The 21,815-nt window shown below is 46.1% G+C and overlaps 1 protein-coding gene, 1 pseudogene and 1 gene segment (V, D, J or C); all 3 read right to left on the bottom strand.

Annotated features, from left to right (window-relative positions):
- Nucleotides 1-2,736, bottom strand: part of LOC119869150 (immunoglobulin lambda-1 light chain-like) — a 1,083,218-nt gene extending 1,080,482 nt beyond the window's left edge. The window contains exons 1-2 of the mRNA XM_038575762.1: nucleotides 2,579-2,736; nucleotides 2,183-2,486 (exon numbers count right to left, since the gene is read on the bottom strand). Coding sequence (XP_038431690.1) covers nucleotides 2,183-2,486; nucleotides 2,579-2,636 — 362 coding nt within the window. The 5' untranslated portion in view covers nucleotides 2,637-2,736. The remainder of the gene's footprint in view (nucleotides 1-2,182; nucleotides 2,487-2,578) is intronic.
- LOC119877606 lies at nucleotides 50-19,596 on the bottom strand. The segment is given in 2 exon segments: nucleotides 50-484; nucleotides 19,551-19,596. Coding segments are annotated over 2 exon segments (381 nt in total).
- LOC119869106 lies at nucleotides 7,585-8,060 on the bottom strand (annotated as a pseudogene).
- Nucleotides 19,597-21,815: the final 2,219 nt, after the last annotated feature.

The following is a 21,815-nucleotide window of genomic DNA, read 5'->3' as shown; positions in this document are numbered from 1 at the left end:
TATGGCCCCAGGACTGTGGCCCACCCCCTCATCTGTCTCTGTCACTGTGCTTAGGATCACTGTCATGCACCTGACTGTAAGCTCCACAGAAGCTTCTCAATGACAAGGATCAGAGACAAGGGCCCAGAGGTTTTTGTCTCGCTGCCTCCTTATCTGAGATACTGTGGGTAAGTGTAGCTGCTCCCACTGCCTTGATACACAGCACAGTAGTAGTAAGCCTCATCCTCAGGCTGGGCTCCTGTGATGGTGAGGGCGGCTTTGTTCCCAGAGATGGATCCAGAGAAGTGATTAGGGACCCCAGAGGGGCGGTTGTTTGTGTTGTAGATAAGCATGCGAGGAGACCTGCCTGGAGTCTGCTGGTACCAATCAGGGTAGTTACTTATAGTGACTGACCCAGAGCTTAGGCCACATGTGAGTGTAACTGTTCCTCCTGGAGACACTGACAGTGATGGCTCCTGGGTCACCACAATCTGAAAATCAGCTCCTAAAACCAAGAGGAGACAAAGGTTTTATTTTGGGAGACAAGAGTCACATGAGTCCCTGCTTTTATGTTCCCCCAACAGATGCAGAGTCCATTTCTCTGAACTGAGCCATAGGCAAGGAGCCCGAGAAGAAGCACCGACAAGGCCATGGTGGGGACCCTCACGCGATGTGGCCTCATGAGCTCTTTGGCGGGATTAGGGTGTTCCTGAGCCTTTTCATGTCTCCAAACCTATGAGAACAAGCAAGAGCTTCATGCAAATCAGCTCCCAGGCTCCTGCTGACCCAATCTTGGTCCACACTGGCTGAGATGAAGGAAGAGAATTCCAGAGCAGAGCCCTCTGCCTCCAGGCCTGTGGGTCCCCACCCCTTGTGCATGGAGGACAGGCCACATCCAGGTCACACCCAGCCTTCCTGAGGCTGCATCTCATGACCCCAAATGGCTCAGAATCCCCTGCCTTGGCTCCTCCCTGGGGACTGTCTCCAACTGTCCCCACTGCTCCACTGCTTCTCCAGGATCAGAGTGAGAGTCAGGGTCAGGACCATCCCCAGGGCAGGGAGCAGATGTATAAAGACATCAGGGATGCTGCCCCCATGGACTCCAAGGTGGGTCCTCGAGGTCTGGTCTCTGTCTCTCTCTATCTCTGTCTCTCACCCGAGCTCCTTCTCTGTCAGCTGAGCCTCTGTCCCCACTCATGGTAGGGAGGCCACAGGCTCGCTCTGTCTCCACGATGACCTCTGTCTGTGGCCCCAGGTGTGTGCTATAATTTACAGGTTTATAAATAATCAACCTTTAGTTTTCAAACTATCCTGTGTTGTACCTGAAGGACCTAGGGCAATCGTCTCCAGAAACGTAAGGGCGGGTCCGATCTCCACACTGGCTATGCAGAGGTCGAGACTCTCACAACACAGGACCTTCTGTTCCTGAAGGGACAACGATGTCTCCCATCAGCTGTGACCATGGACATCATGGTTCAATTCCAGGCCTGGCCCGACACATCACAAGGACTGAGCCCTCAGCCCAGGGGACACACTCTGTCATCCTAAGGGGCTCAGGTGCAGTTTCTTTGCTCCCTTTTCAAACTTCCTGTTCACAATACCTCAGATCCCCACCCTCCTGTCCTCCCCCTTTGGGGACAAGGGGTCACACCGCCTTGGAGAAGTGGATCGGATGATATTTCCCTGTGAGCTCCGTCATGGACCCGATTCCTAGAAGACATTCTCTGCCTGCATGAAGGAGCTGTCGCTCTGGGGTAGCGTTTCCTGAGCTATGACAACACAGCAGTGTGGTGTGGCCACCATCCCAGTGCCGACATGTGCATCAGCAGAGCAGGGATGGGGCTGAAGGACCATGATAGCCTCACGACCTAAGAGTATTTCTTTTACTGAGAAATAGACAATGACAAGTGAATGTACACTAGCCTAAAAGAACCTTTCCCTGATCCCGAGGACAAAACTTTCTCTTTCCTTTCACACACTGTGTGCACAATTGGCTACTCTGAGTGATTCTGAGGTCAGAGATGATGAAGCAAGTGCCATTCCCAGAAGGTCCCCAAGATGCACCTGGGCCCAGGGCATCAACTGAAGAATCAGCAGAAACACATGGGGAGCCTAAGCAGACAGCTGCTGGGGCGCTCATTCACTTTGCAGTCAGGTAACTGGTTTTTGTCTCACTTCCCCACAGGCCTGGAGCACTGTGGGAGCTTTGAGACTGCTGTCCCATGTTGAGCAGTAATACTCAGCCTCGTCCTCAGCCTGGAGCCCAGAGATGGTCAGGGTGGCTGTGCTGCCTGACCTGGAGCCAGAGAATCGATCCGGGACCCCCGAGGGTCGGTTACTACTACTATAGATGACGGTTCTGGGGCCTGTTCCCGGGAGCTGCTGGAACCAGCCAACATTATATCCACCGATGTTGGAGCTGCTTCCAGTGCAGGAGATGGTGACCCTCTGGCCCAGGGACCCAGTCACTGAGGCCGGCTGAGTCAGCACAGACTGGGCCCAGGAACCTGCAAGAAGGAGAGAAATAGACAGGGTGATGTTGGAGTCTGGACCCCACATGTCCTCCCAGGGCCCCTACCCTTGTCCCACATCCAGTCACCTGTGCAGTGAGCGAGGAGGGTAAGGAGGAGAGGGGACCAGCCCATGGTGGAGGTCATCACTGATTCTGTCTTCAGTGGCCCCACAGCTGAGCAGAGCCTCCCCTCATCTCTCTCATCCCCTCCCTCTTCATCCTCTGAGAGAGGGAAGGGCCTTCCCATGCAAATGAGACCTCAGCTCTCTGACCCCTCCCTGGTCTTGGGTCAGGTCCCTCTGCCTGAGGATGTCAGGGGGTGGGCAGAGGAGGGGCTGGTTGGGGCTGGTGTGTGGTTCGGGAGGTCCCACCTGTGAGCCCTGAGAAGAGGTCACAGTCAGTGCCAGGTGGTGTTCCCAGCTCTGATCAAGCCTCAGCCCTAAGAAATAAGCCTCATCTGCCTTCTAGAATCCTGACACCACCTCACCCTGCATGACATGGGGATCAGTTGGCCATAGGACTCAGGTTCTGTCTCCAGAGCTCTGTCCACTCTCCTCCTATGATCTGGACAAGTCTCCCCGCATGTGGTCTTCCATGACTGTGGCATAGATTTTAGTCTACACTCTAATATCTCGGTGTGAGGGACTCCTGGGTCACTCAGTGGTTAAGCGTCTGTGTTTGGCTCAGTGCCTGATCCTGGAGTCCTGGGATCAAGCCCACCATCAGGCTCTGTGCAGGGAGCCTGCTTCTCCCTCTGCCTATGTCTCTGTATCTCTCTGTGTGTGTCTCTACCATGGACCCCTTGGCTTTTCATGGGCCACTCAGGACTGAGATGGTGTCACTACACCAATTTGTCTGACATCACTGTCACATCCAGAGGAGTGAAGGGTCCCCGTGTACAAGTGGCCTCTTCTGCGCAGGATGCTGAGATCTTCCTCCTATATTATGACCCTGGTTGCAGCCCTCTCCTTCTCTGAGTTTCCAGAAATACTGAAGACCCAGGGAGCTAGATTTTCCAGGTAGTGGGTGGAAGCCCTCGTGTGCTTCCCTGGAAAGGTTACACACTGAACATCATTGTCATCTTTCATTGTTTTAACCTGTTTTAAACATTAGGTCTCCCCACCCTGTGGGCAGGGACTCCTTCCTAGGGTCTGTCCTCCCTGCATATGGACACAGGTCCGCAGGAGCCCTGCCATGTGAGGTTGTGTGTGTGCCACTGACCTCAGAGCACAAGGGGCAGACGTGCCAGGGTGTTTTAGCAGGAAGATGTGACAGCTGGAGAATTTCTGCCAAGAATCCAGAGGAAGAGATTGCATATTGGTCACCCCCTAGACCAACTGTGCACATAAATTGGATGAATTTTTTTCCATATCATTATTTTTAATGTCCAACGTTTATAATATGAGAGCCAGGTCTTTCTCCTCAACTCAAGTTTATAAATTTTCAACTGGCTTGTGAGGTCAATAGGGATACTTCTTCTTGTCTAATTTGGTTTCTGGGAAGACTTCATTCAGGTCCTCAATGGTCATCTGGTCAAATGGAATTATGTTCTTCATCATCTCCAGCTCTTTTTCATGTTCTTCAATCCTGGCCTTTGAGAGGGACAAAAACTCAGCACAGCTTTTCACATCTTCTTTTTCCTCAGCATCCACCTGGACAGTGTATTTATCCTCTGGCACAAGAAACTTCATGGCATTAAACTTCTTCTCAAAGTCACCTACCAAGCCAGCCCTTGCCACATTGGCCTTGTAGTAAGCCCAGTCGGTAGAAGGTGGTTTCTCAGGAAGAGTAGCCAACCTGGAGGTAAGTATCTCATTCCACGATTTCAGGGAGTTGGCAATGCCCTTCTGGTTTCAGGGTATGATCTCCACAAAAGCTACCCAGTCAATGGTTTTTATTTTTATTTTTATTTTTTTAATTTTTATTTATTTATGATAGTCACACAGAGAGAGAGAGAGGCAGAGACTTAGGCAGAGGGAGAAGAAGGCTCCATGCACCCAGAGCCCGATGTGGGATTTGATCCCGGGTCTCCAGGATCGCGTCCTGGGCCAAAGGCAGGCGCCAAACCGCTGTGCTACCCAGGGATCTCCAGTCAATGGTTTTAGAGCAAGTTTTCACCCAGCCATCTTGAGATCCTTCACTGACCCTGGCAACCCACAGTCCTGAATGTTCTTTTTAAGAAAATCTTCTCAATATGCATTGACTAAGACTCAATGATGACGTCACTGTGAAGACGCAGGTGGAATTACGAGTATATTGTTCACAGATCTGTGCGTACTGCTTGGAGAATAACGATGGAAGTTGCATTTAAAACCTCAGTGCAGTTGCACCTGGTGGCTCAGTGATTGAGTATCTGCCCTTGGCTCAGGTCATTATTCCAGGGTACTGGGATCAAGACCTGCATCAGGCTTCCTGTGGGGACCCTGCTTCACCCTATGACTCTGTCTCTGTCTCTCTCTCTTTGTGTCTAATGAATAAATAAATAAAACGTTTAAAAAAAGAATGACTTTGGCTTTCATTTAAATAGACATTTAAAAACATTTTATAGAATCATTTATCTCTTTTTTTAACCTTATGATTATATCATGTGTCTGATCATGCAGGCAGGAAAACCTGAAGGGGTGCCCATGAGTCCCCATGAGGACCCTGTTGTATGAACTTCGCAGCCATCTGAGTGCCCTGCATTGGCCATGGTGTCCTTGAAACCAGAGAAGTGGCTGGGGACCCTGGAGCCCTGGTGAGTCTCAGTAGAACGTCAGCAGGTACTCAGGAAGCTTCCTTGCTGCTGGAACCACCATATGGCCACCGCTGCAGCCGCTGCTCAGAGTGCAGGTGAGTCTGGTTGTTATTCCCCAGGATACAGAGAGGGAGGGCGCTGGGTCAGCACAGGCTGGGACGGGGAACCTGCAGACACATTCATGGGTGATGGATCAGGGGCCAGACTGAATTTCCTCAAACCTCTAAGCTAGACCAACTGACGTAGGCTGACAGTGGCTCTGTGTCCCTGAGGTCAGTCCTGACCTGTGCACTGACAGAGTAGAATGAATATTAAAGATCCCAGGCCAGGGTGACACAGTCCCTGGTCCCCTTCATGGGCTGGGCTGCCCCAGGCCTCCTCTTCTCCTCCACCCTCTGCCATAGGAGGGGCTGTCCATGCACATGGGCGCCACCCACTGACTGCCCAGCCCCTCCCTGGGCCCTGCTCACAACACACTCTGCCCAGCCCCTCCTGGAGCTCTGCTCACAACACACACTGAGGAGGATGGAGGTGGCTTCAGCCCTGGGGACAGCCCTGGGGGGAAGCACCTGCTGAGACTACACACAGGCCCGCAGGGGAGACTGCCAGGCCAGAGGGGCCACAGATGCTGAGTCCCCATCAGGGAGCTCATAACCCAGTTCTCAGGCCCAGGCACCCTGAGTGAAGCGTCCTCACTGAGCAGCACTGTAGGGACCACAGGGCAGTCCCTCAGCGCCCCCTCCTGGTCACAGGGCACACACCTCGGCAAGGCCCAAAGCCCTGAGAGCCCAGCTGGTTTCCAGGGCTCACCAGTTCCCTCCCCATTGGCATGGACAGGTCTGACTCTCAGAATGGGTTCCATCTCTTGGGCATTAGAAGCATGAGTTCCACATGTTCTCACAGAAATGTATTTGCGTTTTAACCTCCCGTTTTTGTTCATTTTTGTGTATTTTTTATTGGAGTTCGATTTACCAACATATGGTATGACACCCAGTGCTCATCCGTCAAGTGCCCCCCTCATTGCCCATCACCCAGTCACCCCATTCCCCCACCCACCTCCCCTTCCACTACTCCTTGTTTGTTTTGTACCAACATATTTGTTGTATCAGTGACAAATCCGAGAAGCACAGTGTGTTCACAGATGAGCCCTAGTGTGGCTCACAACAGGCCATATTGTATTAGCATACAGTCTACACTGTAGGGAAATATTCAGACCCTCACTCATTGTCTCCATCATTCATGTCTCCCTGTACAGAATCTTTTCTTTTATGGACAAACCTCATTTTTTTCACATATTTTGCTAAGGAATCCCCTTATTAGGATTGTGTTGAAACATGGAAATTATATATACTACTGAAGATGGTGGAAAAGCAGGGTCCCCAAGTCACCTGTCCCCACCAACTTACCTAGATAACCTTCAAAGCATCCTGAAAACCTACGAATTCAGTCTGACATTTAAAGAAAGAACAGCTGGAATGCTACGGTGAGAAGAGTTTATGGTTCTATCAAGGTATGAAGACAGGGAAAAAAGAAATAAAGAAAAAAAGGCATCCGAGGGGGAGGGTCCCCGAGGAGCCGGGCTGAGGCTGCGGCGAGCATCCCCAGATCAGGAGAGCCCTGCCTGGAGGAGCAGGAGCTGTACCAACCTTCCAGGATGGACAGGCGCTCACAGGGAGTCGGAGCAGGACCCCAGGAGGGCGGGGATGCCCTCAGGCTCCTGGGGGCACGAACAGAGCCCCTGCCCCTGGGGAGAGCCCCACACCCCACGGCGGAGCTCCCTAAAAGGCTGCAGTGCGCCCCACAGCCTGGGAGCAGCTCGGAGGGGCCTGGGCGGAGGCTCTGCAGAGGGGGCTGCACTGCCAGGAGCGTGATTCCAGCAAAGCAGGCCCGGGAGCCCAGGGTGCCAGGGACACAGCCCAGGATCCCGCCTCCCCCTGTGATAGGCGGGGGAGGGAGGGCCCAGGACAGCGAGGACACCTGCCGCCGGGGGCCCCGACCTGAGCAGATCAGCAGCCCTGCCCAGGAGCATCCAGACCCCTGCAGACTGGGAGCTGCGGAAGTTACTGTGGGAGCTGACTCCAGGGCTGGGGAGCTGGCCGCTGCCTCTGCTATTGTTCCTCCTGGTGTCACCTTATGCCACAGACAGAGCAAGGCTGCCAGGGAACAGGGACTTCACAGGATAAACAGCTCCCACTGAGACATGACGTGGCAGGGGGCAGGACAGCTCCCCAAGTGCACACACCTGAGAGTCAGCATAACAGGCCCCTCTGCTAGAACCAGCTGGAAGGACAGGGGAAGAGCAAGTTCTTTTTTTTTTTTGTCAAATGATCCTTTATTAAAATATTTTCCTTTGTAGTCAACTCTCTGGGCATTCAACTGCATAGCTATTGATTTCATCTATGATGTCATGATAGTTACAGCCACCAACATTGCAGCCCACAGACTGGGCAGTCCCCAGGATCTCTTTAATGGTTCTAGAGTGTTCTCTGGCTAGAGATCCGTGTCGCGTCTGTTGGGCAATATTGACAAGCTCATCAAAAGTGATATTTCCACTGTGCTTAATGTTTTTCTGCTTTTTTCTGTCTCTTGGTGGTTCCTTGAGGGCTTTGATAATCAGGGAAGAGGTAGAAGGTACCACTTCAATCTGGGCCTGTCTGTTCTGAATGATCAGTTTCACTGTAATCCTTATAACCTTCCAATAACCAGTTGTCTTGACGATGTCATAACCAACCTTTTTTGGAGACAGACCCAGCAGCTGATCTTCGGGGCCAGGGCAGATGTGGCACCAACCTCACCACCGGTGCACCTCAGGAACATGACTTTGATCTCTTTGGGATTGAACTTAGGCGGAATAGTGGAGGCAGCTGGTGTCGGATGAACCCGGATTCGGGAGGACCAAATACAGTTGCACCTTTGCCTCCTCCGAGCCAAAAGCGGAAAAGCAAGTTCTTGACCAAGCAGTGCTGGAAAGCTCCAGGGGAAGTTCAGGGACTTACAATATATAGAACAGAGGATACCCCTCCTTGGTTTTTTGTTTGTTTGTTTGTTTGTTTTTTGTTTTTTGTTTCTGTTTGGTTCGGTTTTTTGTTCTTTGTTTGTTATATCTTATTTTTACTTTTTTCCTTCCATTTTCCAGTACATCTAGCTTTTAGCCACTCTGCACTGAGCAAAATGAGTAGAAGGAAGAACTCACCACAAAAGAAAGATTCAGAAACAGTACTCTCTCCTACAGAGTTACAGAATTTGTATTTTTTAAAATTTTTTTATTGGAGTTCAATTTGCCAACATATAGCATAACACCCAGTGCTCATCCCAAATACCCCACTCAGTGCCCATCACCAAGTCACCCCAACTCCCCGCTCAAATCCCCTTCCAGTACCCCTTCTTCATTTCCCAGAGTTAGGTATCTCTCATGTTTTGTCACCCTCACTGATATTTTCACTCATTCTCTCACTTTTCTCTTTATTCCCTTTCACTAATTTTTATATTCCCCAAATGAATAAGACCATATAATACTTGTACCTTTCCAATTGACTTTCTGACATCGAATTGTAATCCAAATGTGAGAAAGCCAATTCAGAAGCACAATTATAAAGCTACTAGTGGATCTGGAAATAAAAGCATAAAAGATTCAAGAGACTACATGACTGGAGAATTTAGATGTAATCAGGCTGAAAATAAAAATCAAATAAATGAGATGCAATCCAAACTGGAGGTCCTAATGACAAGGGTTAACGAGGTAGAAGAACAAGTGAATGACATAGAAGACAAGTTGATGGCAAGGAAGGCAGCTGAGCAAAAAAGAGAAAACCTATAAAAAGATCATGAGGAAAGGTTAAGGGAAATAAATGACGGCGTCAACAGGAAAAATACACGTTTAATTGGGGTTCCAGAGGGCAATGAAAAGGATAGAGGAGCAGAAGGTGTCTCTGAACAAAATGTAGCTGAGAACTTCCCTAACATTGGAAGGGAAACAGGCATTCAGATCCAGGAGATAGAAAGATTCCCCCTAAAATCAAAAAAATAAAATCAAAATTCAAAACCTCAACATTCAATAGGGAAACTTGCAAATACCAAAGATAAAGGGAAAATCCTTAAAGCAGCAAGAGACAAGAAATCCCTAACCTTTATGGGGAAAAGTATTAGGTTAACAGGAGACCTCTCCACAGAGACCGGGCAGGCCAGAAAGGGCTGGCAGGATATATTCAGGGTCCTAAATGAGAAGAACATGCAGCCAAGAATACTCGATAAAGCAAGGCTCTCATTCGGAATAGAAGGAGAGATACAGAGCTTCCAAGACAGTCAGGAACTGAAAGAATATGTGACCACCAAACCAGCTCTGCAAGAAATAGTAAGGGGGACTCTGTAAAAGAAAGAGGAAGTCCAAGGAAACAATCCACAAAAACAGGGACTGAATAGGTATCACGATGACACTAAACTCATAACTTTCAACAGGAAATCAACGTGAATGAGTTCAATGACACCATCAAAAGGTGCAGGGTTTCAGACTGGATAAAAAAGCAAGACTCATCTATTTTCTGTCTACAAGAGACTCCTTGTAGACAGAAGGACACCTGAAACCTGAAAATAAAAGGTTGAAGAACCATTTACCATTCAAATGATCCTCAAGAGAAAGCAGGGGTAGCCATCCTTATATTAGAAAAATTAAAGTTTATCCCAAAGACTGTAGTAAGAGATGAAGAGGGACACGATATCATAATTAAAGGATCTATCCAACAAGAGGACTTAACACTCATGAATATTTATGCCCCGAATGTGGGAGCAGCCAACGATATCAATCAATTCATAACCAAAGTTAAGACATACTTAGATAATAAATCACTTATACTTGGTGTCTTGAACACAACACTTTCTAGAATCGACAGATCTTCTAAGCACAACACCTCCAAAGAAACAAGAGCTTTAAATGATACACTGGACCAGATGGATTTCACAGATATTTATAGAAATTTACATCCAAACGCAACTGAATACGCATTCTTCTCAAGTGCACATGGAACGTTCTCCAAAATAGACCACATACTGGGTCAAATATCAGATCTTAATCAATACTAAAGATTGGGATCGTCCCCTGCATATTTTCAGACCAGAATGCTTTGAAACTAGAACTAAATCACAAGAAGTTTGAAAGGATTTCAAACACATGGAGGTTAAGGACCAGCCTGCTACAAGAAGAAAGTGACAACCAGGAAATTAGGGAAGAATTAGAAAGATTCATGGAAACTGTTGAGAATGAAGATACAACCATTCAAAATCTTTGGGATACAGCAAAAGGAGTCCGGAGGGGGAAATGTATCGCAATACAAGCATCCATCCAAAAACTGGAAAGAACTCAAATACAAAAGCTAACCTTGCACCAAAAGGAGCTGGAGAAAAAAACAGAAGATAGATCCTACATCCAGACGAAGAAGAAATTAATAGATTATAGCAGAACCCAATTAAATAGAGACCAGAAGAACTGTGGAATGGATTAACAAAAACAGGAGTTGGTTCTTTCAAAGAATTAATAAGATAGATAAACCATTAGTGAGCCTTATTAAAAAGAAGAGAGAAAACACTCAAATTAATAAAATCATGAATGAGAAAGGAGGGATCACTACTAATACCAAGGAAATACAAACAATTTTAAAACATTATGAGCAGCTATATGCCAATAAATTAGGCAATCTAGAAGAAATGGATGCATTTCTGGAAAACCACAAACTACCAAAAATGGAACAGGAAGAAACAAAAAACCTGAACAGGCCGATAACCAGGGAGGAAATTGAAGCAGTCATCAAAAACCTCCCAAGACACAATGTCCAGGGCCAGATGGCTTCCCAGGGGAATTCTATCAAACGTTTAAAGAAGAAACGATACCTATTCTACTAAAGTTGCTTGGAAAGATAGAAAGAGATGGAACAGTTCCAAACTTGTTCTATGAGGACAGCATCACCTTAATTCTAAAACCAGACAAAGACCCCAACAAAAAGGAGAATTATAGACCAATATCCCTGATGAAAATGGATGCAAAAATTCTCAACAAGATACTACCCAATAGGATCCAAAAACACATTAAGAAAATTATTCACCATGAACTTGGTCACAGTAGCTTCTTGAAAGATACATCCATGAAGGCAAGAGAAACAAAAGCAAAAATGAACTATGGAGACTTCATCAAGATAAGAAGCTTTTGCATAGCAAAAGAAACAGTCCACATGCAGCCCGATTGGCTCAGTGGTTTAGCGCTGCCTTCAGCTCAGGGCCTGATCCTGGAGACCCGGGATCGAGTCCCATGTCGGGCTCCCTGCTTGGAGCCTGCTTCTCTCTCTCTCTCTCTCTCTCTCTCTCTCTCTGTGTGTGTGTGTGTCTCGTGAATAAATAAATAAAATCTTAAAAAAAAAGAAAGAGTCCACAAAACTAAAAGGCAACCTACAGAATGGGAGAAGATATTTGCAAATGACGTATCAGATAAAGGACTAGTATCCAAGATCTATAAAGAACGTGTTAAACTCAACAACAATGAAACAAACAATCCAATCACGAAATGGGCAAAAGACAGGAACAGAAATCTCACAGAGGAAGACATAGACATGGCCAACAAGCACGTGAGAAAATGCTCTGCATCACTTGCCATCAGGGAACTTCAAATCAAAACCACAATGAGATAACACCTCACATATGTGAGAATGGGGAAAATTAACAAGGTAGGAAACCACAAATGTTGGAAAAGATGTGGAGAAAGGGGAACCCTTTTGCACTGTTGGTGGGAATGTGAACTGTTGCAGCCACTCTGGAAAACTGTGTGGAGGTTCCTCAAAGAATTAAAAATAGATCTGCCCTATGACCCGGCAATTGCTCTGCTGGGGATTTACCTCAAGGATAGAGATGCAGTGAAATTCCGGGACACCTGCACCCCAATATTTATAGGAGCAATGTCCACAGTAGCCAAACTGTGAATGGAGCCTCAGAGTCCATCGAAAGATGAATGCATAAAGAAGATGTGGTCTATGTATACAATGGAATATTCCTCAGCCATTGGAAACGCCAAAAACCACCATTTGCTTTGACATGAATGGAACTGGAGGGTATTCTGCTGAGTGAAATAAGTCAATCAGAGAAGGACAAACATAATATGGTCTTATTCATTTGGGGAATATAAAAAAATAGTGAGGGATCCCTGGGTGGTGCAGCGGTTTAGTACCTGCCTTTGGCCCAGGGCGCGATCCTGGAGACCTGGGATCGGGTCCCACGTCGGGCTCCCGGTGCATGGAGCCTGCCTGCTTCTCCCTCTGCCTGTGTCTCTGCCTCTCTCTCTCTCTCTCTCTCTCTGATGTGACTATCATAAATAAATAAAAATTTAAAAAAAATAAAAAAAAAATAAAAATAAAATAAAAAAATAGTGAAAGGGAAAAAAGAGGAAAGGAGAAAAAATGAGTAGGAATTATCAGAGAGGGATATAGAATATGGGAGACTCCAAACTCTAGGAAAAGAACAAGGGGTGGTGGAAAGGGAGGTGGGCAGGTGTTGAGGGTGACTGGGTGACGGGCAGTGAGGGGACACTTGATGGGATGAGCACTTGGTGTTATGCTATATATTGGCAAATTGAACTCCAATAAAAATAAATAAATAAATAAATAAAAATAAATAAATAAATAAATAAATAATTCGTTTAGCTCTGCAAGAAACTACCCAGTTATTTTCCCAAGCACCTTGGACATTTGGCATTCCCCCAAGCAGTGTAGGAGAGTTTCTGCTGCCCCACATCCTGGATCCTGGGCACCATCTGATGTTGACGTGGTATTGAATTTTAGCCTTGCTGATGGGAGTCTGGTGCTACCTCACTGTTTCGGTGTGTAGTCCCCCAGTGACTTTTCATGTGGGAAATCTTTACACAGGTGCAGTTGTTCTCTGTGTACATTTTTGGTAAGGGTTCTGTTCACATCTGCTCACTGGGATGACACGACCCAGCATCCTGTAATTCAGGAGCTCCCAAAGCTCCAATCTGAAAGGAAAGAGAGAAAAACGTTATCACCAAATACCAGAACTCAGGGAATTCTCACTAAATCCCTAGAATGGTACCAGTGGACAGGCAGGGCTAGGCAGTATGCCAACTGGTTCTCCTGGGTCACACATCTTGCACAACTGCCCTTCTTCTCATTCCAACACAGCGGTAGTGTGGGTCATATCGCTTCTGAAATCCATGTAACTATTTTTTCATTGGGAGATGAATATCTTCAAAAGGAGGTATTTTCATTGGAATTTAAACAAGTCTGGAATTTAAATTTAAACAATTCTGTTTCTAGTGAGATACAAAGCATTCAAAGCCAGATTCTGAGCCTGTGTTGCTTAGAGGCTGGGACAGGGGAGTGATGGAATAAGAGGTGAATAGTAGGGCAGCCCAAGTGGCTCAGCGGTTTAGCGCCGCCTTTAGCCCAGGGCATGATCCTGGAGACCCGGGATCCAGTCCCACGTTTGTCTCTCTGCATGAAGCCTGCTTCCCCCTCTGCCTGTGTCTTTCCTCTCTCACTGTGTGTCTCTCATGAATAAATAAATAGAAGAAAATAAAGATGTGAAGAGTAGATGTTATCACATGTCCCTGGGAAACAGAACTTATCTGGGTGATATTGATCGTATGTGGCTCTACAGTAATGATGATCAATCTCTCCCCAGGCTGCAGCCCAAGGTGGTCAAAGACGTTTTTGTCAACACACCTGGGCCTGGAAAATTAGGGTTGAATCCCTGGCTGGTCTCTCAATGCTGTTCTGGGTCACAATATAGGATCTCTGCCTGAGAGCTGTGGTAACATTGCCATGGCAACCCCTGTGTTTCTACTGCTCTTGTGAAAGAGAAGATGACCTTGGATCTGGGGTCATCAAGAGATTCCTTAGGGCAGTGATACATGTACACATGGGAGAGTTCTTACTCTTGATATTCACATCCCCTACAGCCCTGGATTATGGAAAAGCTCCAATGGGGACTAAGGGAAGAAGGAGACAGAGTCAGTACCTGTGGGCTCAGGATTCCCACTCACAGGAGTCTCTATCAACCTGGTGACAGCTATAGCAAAGGTTCATTCATGCACCCACATCAACCAACTTCACTGAGGCAGGCTGAGCATTTTCCCAGTAATGGTGCAACATCCCCCAAATCTCATAGCCCATAAAAGAATTCATGGCCATAGGCCCCAAATTCGTACTTTGACGGACCCCTTCTCCTCAGGTGCACAACCCAAGCCTCAGGTGCTGAGCGAGGGATCTCATCCAGCTCTGAGAATGGAATTGCCTACGACCCGTCTCCTCACACAACATCCCACATCCTAGTGTTCAGGCCTAAGACACAGTGATCCTTGGTCATTTCTGAGCAGTGGAGCCTGTGAGGGAAGGGAAGGCTCTGCTCTGAGCCCTGGAGGTGCCGAATCCATGCTGGGGAGGATTGCACCCCCTGTTTAGATGATCCTGGACCTCTGAGGGAGATAAAGTCAAGGAAAAGCTCATTGTCCTCATTTCAGGAGAAAAAATCTTCATAGCACAGACTCTGGTTTTATGACATTTGGAAACCCAGGTAACATGACTGTTACCACATGGAAGTGTTTTGTTTTATTCTTGTTTTCTTATTTCTGAGGACATGTAGAACTTTAAGAGATAATTGAGAATAGGCTCATTATGAATCAGACAGTACTTTTAAGTACATGTTAGATATATCACTTATTTTACACGTTATAAATTTTCATGGAAGAAGCATCTGAACAGATGAAGGATTTTGTCCCATGTCCCAAACTGCCAGTGTCACTGTGAGAAGCATTATTGTTTCCGATTAGACAGCGAAGGTCAGTCTAGTCCTCAGGCTGCAGCTCAGAGATGAGGGTGCCCTCCAATGACTGAGGCATCCTTGGATCAGGAGAAGCAGCTGGGGACCCCAGAGCCCTGGTGCTTATCTGAGTCTAAGTAGTAGTATAGGAGATACTGGGGAGGGCTCCGTGGCTTCTTCTGGAACCAGTTGATGTAATAGCTGCCAACACTGGAGCCACTGATCAGGGTACAGGTGAGTCTGACTGTTGTTCCAAAGATGCTGAGAGGGAGGGCGACTGGGTCAGCACAGGCTGGGACAGGTACCTGCAAACACAGACACTTATGTGTAATGGAGCAGAGACCAAAGCAAAACTTCCCAACATCTGAGCCAGAGGGGCTCTGGAGCCTAGGAAATGGGACCTGGTATGTGTGGCCTGTCTGTCTGTACCTGTGCACTGAGAGAAATACACCAGGGGACAGGAGTACAGGTGATGATGACCATCCCCACACCAGGTGGGGCCCCAGACCTCTTTTTGTCCCCCACTCTTTTCTACAAGAGGGGTGTCTATGCAAATGAAGTCCATCTAGTCATTTCCCAGCCCCTCCCTGAGCACTGGTGCTGGAGGTCAGCTCACACCACATTGTGGAGGTTAGGAGTTGCTTCACCCCTGGGGAGAGCCCCAGACAATGCACCTGCTGAGACCACATACAAGTGTCTGCTTAGGGGACTCCTCCAGGCTTGAGAGGACACAGCTGCTGAGCCCCAACAAGGAGCACAGGGCCCAATACACAGAGTGAAGAGTCCTCACTGAGCAGCTATGTAGGGATCATGGGCCCATGGCTCCCCACTGGGAACAGGCACCCAGCCCACCTTGGACTAAAGACCTGGGATCCCAGGGGCCTTCACCAGCTCACCAGGGCCATGCCTATTCACAGTCCCATGTCTGATCTCTAGATACCATGATTCGTACACACTGCACACGATTACTCTGCTTCCTCATTCTCTGAAGTGATGCTTTTCTATGGAAAAGACAAACATGTACACAAATGACCTATTCGGGTGTCACCAGAGAAGTTACCACAAGGTGAAAGTTAAGTATTTATCCTGTCAAGCATCACTGATCAGAGGACAGTGGAGCTGGTTTGAGGGGCTTGTAGCAGATCATGATGGATTGCTGGAGTTGGATACTGTCCAAGAAGTAAGCTTCCTGGCTTATTGCCAAGACAGCAGTTCAGCAATGATTTTAAAGTTCAAGTGATGCTGTTACGATCTTTTTGGGATCAGATATGACCGAGTGATTTGTGAAAAGCAAACAGCTTTGCCTGGTGGAACATTTACTGGTGAATATTAGACATAGCTCTTTAGGTTTGGAAGTGAGACATATCTCATAAATTCATGGTTTCTGTGCATTTTTGTTTTCCCATTCCTCTCAGGATATTTGTTGCTTCACACACTGTTTATATTGTACCCAATTATTTTCTTTCTTTTTTTTTTTACATTTTTATTTATTTATGATAGTCACAGAGAGAGACAGAGAGGCAGAGACACAGGCAGAGGGAGAAGCAGGCTCCATGTACCAGGACCCCAACGTGGGACTCGATCCCGGATCTCCAGGATCGCGCCCTGGGCCAAAGGCAGGCACCAAACCGCTGCGCCACCCAGGGATCCCTTTCTTTCTTTTTTTAATTTCTTTTTATTGGAGTTCAATTTGCCAACATATAGCAATAACACCCAGTGCTCATCCCATCAAGTGTACCCAATTATTTTCACTTGTAGTTTTGTACTCTTTGCTTTCCTTCAATTGGAAGATGAGTGTGAAGGTTTATCATTGTTTCCACATGCCTGGGATAGGCGTGCAGAAATCATGTTCTCAATGGGCCCCAAACAACTTTGGTATATATGCAAATAGTCACGAAATCTCTAGACTCATAAGGACCTGAGGTAAAAGATATATGACCTTGATCACCTTCTTCCCTCAGACAACTTTAGGATAAATGTTTCAGATGAGTCATGGTACATTTATTGAGATGGCCATATCTTTTAATTTATTCTCTTATAAAATGTATTACATTGACTGTTTTCCTTTTTTTAAGATTTTATTTATTTATTCATGAGAGATACACAGAAAGAGAGAGAGGCAGAGACACAGGAAGAGGGAGAATCAGGCTCCATGAAGGAGACCAACGTGGGACTCGATCCAGGGTCTCCAGGATCACACCCTGGGCTGAAGGCAGCGCTAAACCGCTGAGCCACCCGGGTTGCCCTGATTTTCTTTTATATCTTTATAAAAGATTTATTTATTTATTTGAGAGAGAGAATTGGGATAGTAAGAGAGAGACAGATGAGTGGGGGTGGGTGGGTGGGTGAAGCAGGCTCTCTCCTGAGCAGGATACCTGAGAAGTTGATTGATTTTAAGTGTTACACATATTAAATGTCTAAAATGACCATTCTTGATAATCTGTCAAATTGCATTTGCAAATATTTCATTATATTTCGGTTCCTATCTTCATGAAACTTATGGATTCTTAATATCTTTTATTTTGAAATTTGAGTCTGGGTATAATAAATGAGGAAAATAAGCTTTATAATGTATACTCAAAGTTGTTCATTCCTCCCTGCTTCTCTGTAGTATTCTCATTATTTCCTCTTTAAATGTTTGAAGGGATTCTCTAGAGAAGCCTTTGAACCTGGAGTTATCTTTCTGGCAAGGATGCAGCAGCAGATATGAACAAATAATTTGGTATAAGTGCTGGTGAGCATGAGTTAAACAAAGTTATTCCTCATTCATTAAACATAATCTACAGTGCATAAATTATGTCCATGGCTCCGCTTTATATGATTGTAATTTTCATTTACCTTTAATATCATTGTTTCTTTTGTTTTTTATTTTAAATATTTTATTTATGTATTTGACAGAGTGAGCTCTGACTTTAGAGAGTGTACACAATCAGGAAGAGAGCCAGGCATAGGCCAAGGGAGAAGCAGACTCAGAGCTGAGCAGGGAGCCGGATGTGGGGCTCAATCCCAGGACACCAAGATCATGATCTGAGCTGAAGACAGATGCTTAACCAAATGGCCCACCCAGGTGCCCCTAATATCATTGTTGATGTAAAAAGAACTAAAATACTAATTTTATTACAATGAGATTTTAGTAATATTTAATAAATATAATGTATTTTAAAGCAAAACTAACAGAAACCATCCAAGTTTAGTGTCAAGTGTTGCACAACATTATTTAGAAGGAGCCATCAGACAGATAATAATTATGCTATCCTATGTCTCTTGACATTTCCCTGAGAGCCCACAGTCATCAGGAACCATGATGCTCAAATTGTACAATCTCCAGGCTGAATTACACATTGACATCTACTGGTCACGTGTTGTCTCTCACCTCTTCATGTCACAGCATGCACTGCTCCAAAGCAGGCTGTTGTGACCACAAATGGATTGCAATTTTGAATCTGTTTCTCAGTGTTCTTGGATCGTTAGTGGGATGTGGGAATGATTAAGTTAGAAGATGTTACTCTCTTTACATGTAAGGGGATATTTTCAGAACTAATTTCATATTAATACAATAACAGACGCTTCTTAACACTAACTTGCATATGAGTATCTTGGAATGCCTGTTAAATATACATCTAAGAACAATGAGAATGGTTTCTGATTTAGAAATATAACATGGAGAATTATATTTTTATCAAGCTCCACATGATGAAAATATGAATTTGGTCCTCATCATCAAATTACTGAATAAAATGAGATCTACCAAGGCTCTATGTTTAATAGACCATATTGAAAACTGTTGATTAAAAAAAAACTGTCGATTGAGGCTCAGTATTTGTTTATGTATAATGGAAAGAAAGCCCCACTCCTCAACATTTTAGACAGAGAGGGAGCAAGAAAGCACAGTCTTGGAAGGTCACATTGGAGAGATGGATACACCCTGGGAGAGATAAATGAGGTTCATTACCAAGAACCACTGAACAGGAGAATGGGTCCAGGGAGTTTCACTTCCCATGGTGGTGTTGACTCTTTCACATCTCACTTTCTCTCCTGCCTTTAAATATGAGCTTTTCTGAACCCATGAGGAGGTTTTGGCTGCACCTCCCCATAGATTTAAATCACTGTTTAAGTGTACTACCCATATGCAGTGAACAATAATAGTCTCATCCTCAGGCTGGTCTCCTGTGATGGTGAGGGCAGCTTTCTTCCCAGAGATGGATCCAGTGAAGCAATTAGGAACCCCAGAGGGGTAGCTGTTTGTGCTGTAGATAAGCATGCAAGGAGCTTTCACTTGGGTCTGCTGGTACCAGCCGGGGTAGTTACTTGTAGAGACTGACCCAGAGCTGAGGCCACATGTGAGTGTGACTGTTCCTCCTGGAGACACTGAGAGTGATGGATCCTGGGTGACCACAGTCTGAGAATCTGCTCCTAAAATCAAGAGGAGAGAAAGGTGTTGATATGAGAGACAAGGGTCACATTAGTCCCTGTTTTAAGTGCTCCCCAGAGATGCAAAGTCTTTTCCCTGACCTGAGCCATAAGCAAGGAGCCCAAGAAGAAACACTGTCCAGGCCATGGTGGGGACCCTCACAGACTACAGCCTCCTTAGACTCCTGGGATGGAATGGGTGTCCCTGGACCTTTTCATGTCTCCTGTCCTATGAGGTTAAGAAAGCACTTCATGCAAATCAGCTTCCTCTCTATCCCTGTCTGAGAGTCACCAGCATGTCTGTCCCCTAGGAGACTTTGAAATGAGCAGATACTGAGACTTCACACACACAAGTGACTGCAGGGTGACCTGAGACACTGGGTGTCAGGAGGATATCTTTCAGCAAATGACCGCCATACTGTCTCTAGTGACCTCTGTCCCAAGGCTCTTCTCTGGAAAGCCTGAGAGCTGAATGAGGAGATGGATGTGTTCTCACCTCCTGGTCCCACATCTACCTCACCTCAAACTTAACCCATCCCTGGAATATTTTCTTCCATCCCCAGTGACATTCCCTCTTCTGTCCTTGGAGGGTCTTAGTAGTGCCCCTTCCAAGAGTGAGGACACTGGAAATCTCAGAGCCACTGTAACAGAGGTAGGGGCAGTGGTCTCCTCTCAGTTAATCATGGACCCGATCTGCAGTAGTCCCTGGGGAGCTGAATAGGGATGTCTCTTTATCAGAAATGAGGATGACATTGTGTGAACAGGTGATGCTCATGGAGCATGTTGAACTCCATTCCCTTTTGTGTTCTGCTGTTGATTGTATTGTATGATTGTCCTGTCCATCTATCATTCCATGAAAATCATGTCTGGACAGGTTACTCCATGCTGTAGTAGAGGACGAATTATGAGGCCTGTGTGATTCAGAGCTGAGAGCTCTTGTGGCTCCAAGGCATTAGGTGCAGGAAAGTCACCCACAGTGAGGTGGCCTCTTGCTTCCTCTAGTGTGCAGGACCCAGTCATAGATTTTCCTGGTCTTCCTCACCCAGACCCTGAGTCTCAGGATCAGCCCACTCACACCCCCTGCTGGCTTCAGACACTATGTCCCCAGCCTGAATTAACCTTCCCAGACCTCCTAGAAGGACCTCTGACCTTTGCAGTTGGACCTCTGATGTCACCAACCAGGACAGTAGAATGAGCAGATCAGCTCTGTGGGGTTGAGCCATTCATTTTTGCAGGGCATCGATTCCCTCAATTGGACAGCTAACTGGAATATTTATGTCTCAGTATGTTTCAGGTTTTGCGGACACTGGAGTTTGCATCTGCCTTGTCCCTGGTATCATTACTGGGACTTAATGCACTTTAAGTAAGCTCAAGATTTAAAGTCTCTAGAGAAGGTCATTGGTTCAATCTTGGTAATAATTCTCCTTGGGTTACCCTTATAGGCTGACTTACTTGATTTTTGCTGTTTTTGTCAGGGTCTCCTGCTGGGTTCACCAGCCTCCACTTATTCCACTTAATCCACTTATTAGTGACATTTCCTAGATCTATATATTGGTTTTTAGATACACTTTTTTTTCTAGGGCTGCCATAATAAAGCACCACAAAATCGGTGACTTAAAACAGTGAGTGCATTTCTGCTGTTCATACACAACTCCACAGTCTGTAGGGAGTGGCCATTATCTGTTTGAAACCTGCAGAGGAGTCCTTCTTGCTTCTCCATAACTGTAAGAAATTTGAAGACAATTTTTGGAGTTTGCTGTCTGCAGCTGCAGAACCACAATCTCTGTCTCCACCCTCCCACGGATACCTCCTTGACTCCATCTGACTGTCATGTTACAAGCACAGGAATCAATTGAATTAGGAGGTCACCCCACCCCCTTCATCACCGCATCTGGACCAGTTATATCTGCAGCTCCCCTTTTCCATATAAGGTCATATCCTAAAGTTCTGAGATCTACAATTTCAACATATGTTCTTTGGTAGGATACAGTTTAAATGAGGATATTAGGGATCCCTGGGTGGCACAGCGGTTTGGCGCCTGCCTTTGGCCCAGGGTGCGATCCTGGAGACCCGGGATCGATTCCCACGTCGGGCTCCCAGTGCATGGAGCCTGCTTCTCCCTCTGCCTATGTCTCTGCCTCTCTCTCTCTCTCTGTGTGTGACTATCATAAATAAATAAATAAATTTTAAAAAAATAAATGAGGATATTAGGAAAGAAGAATTTTTTCCAAAAAGGCTTATAATTATCACTATTTATTTATTTATTTATTTATTTATTTATTTATTTTAAATTTTTTATTTATTCATTCAAGAGAGACACACAGAGAGAGGCAGGGACACAGGCAGAGGGAGAAACAGGCTCCATGC

The sequence above is a fragment of the Canis lupus genome, chromosome 26 (genome assembly GCF_011100685.1).
Source record: "Canis lupus familiaris isolate Mischka breed German Shepherd chromosome 26, alternate assembly UU_Cfam_GSD_1.0, whole genome shotgun sequence".
Lineage (NCBI taxonomy): Eukaryota > Metazoa > Chordata > Mammalia > Carnivora > Canidae > Canis > Canis lupus.
The sequence above is the reverse complement of the archived record's forward strand: the minus strand, read 5'-3'. Positions and strand labels throughout refer to the sequence as shown.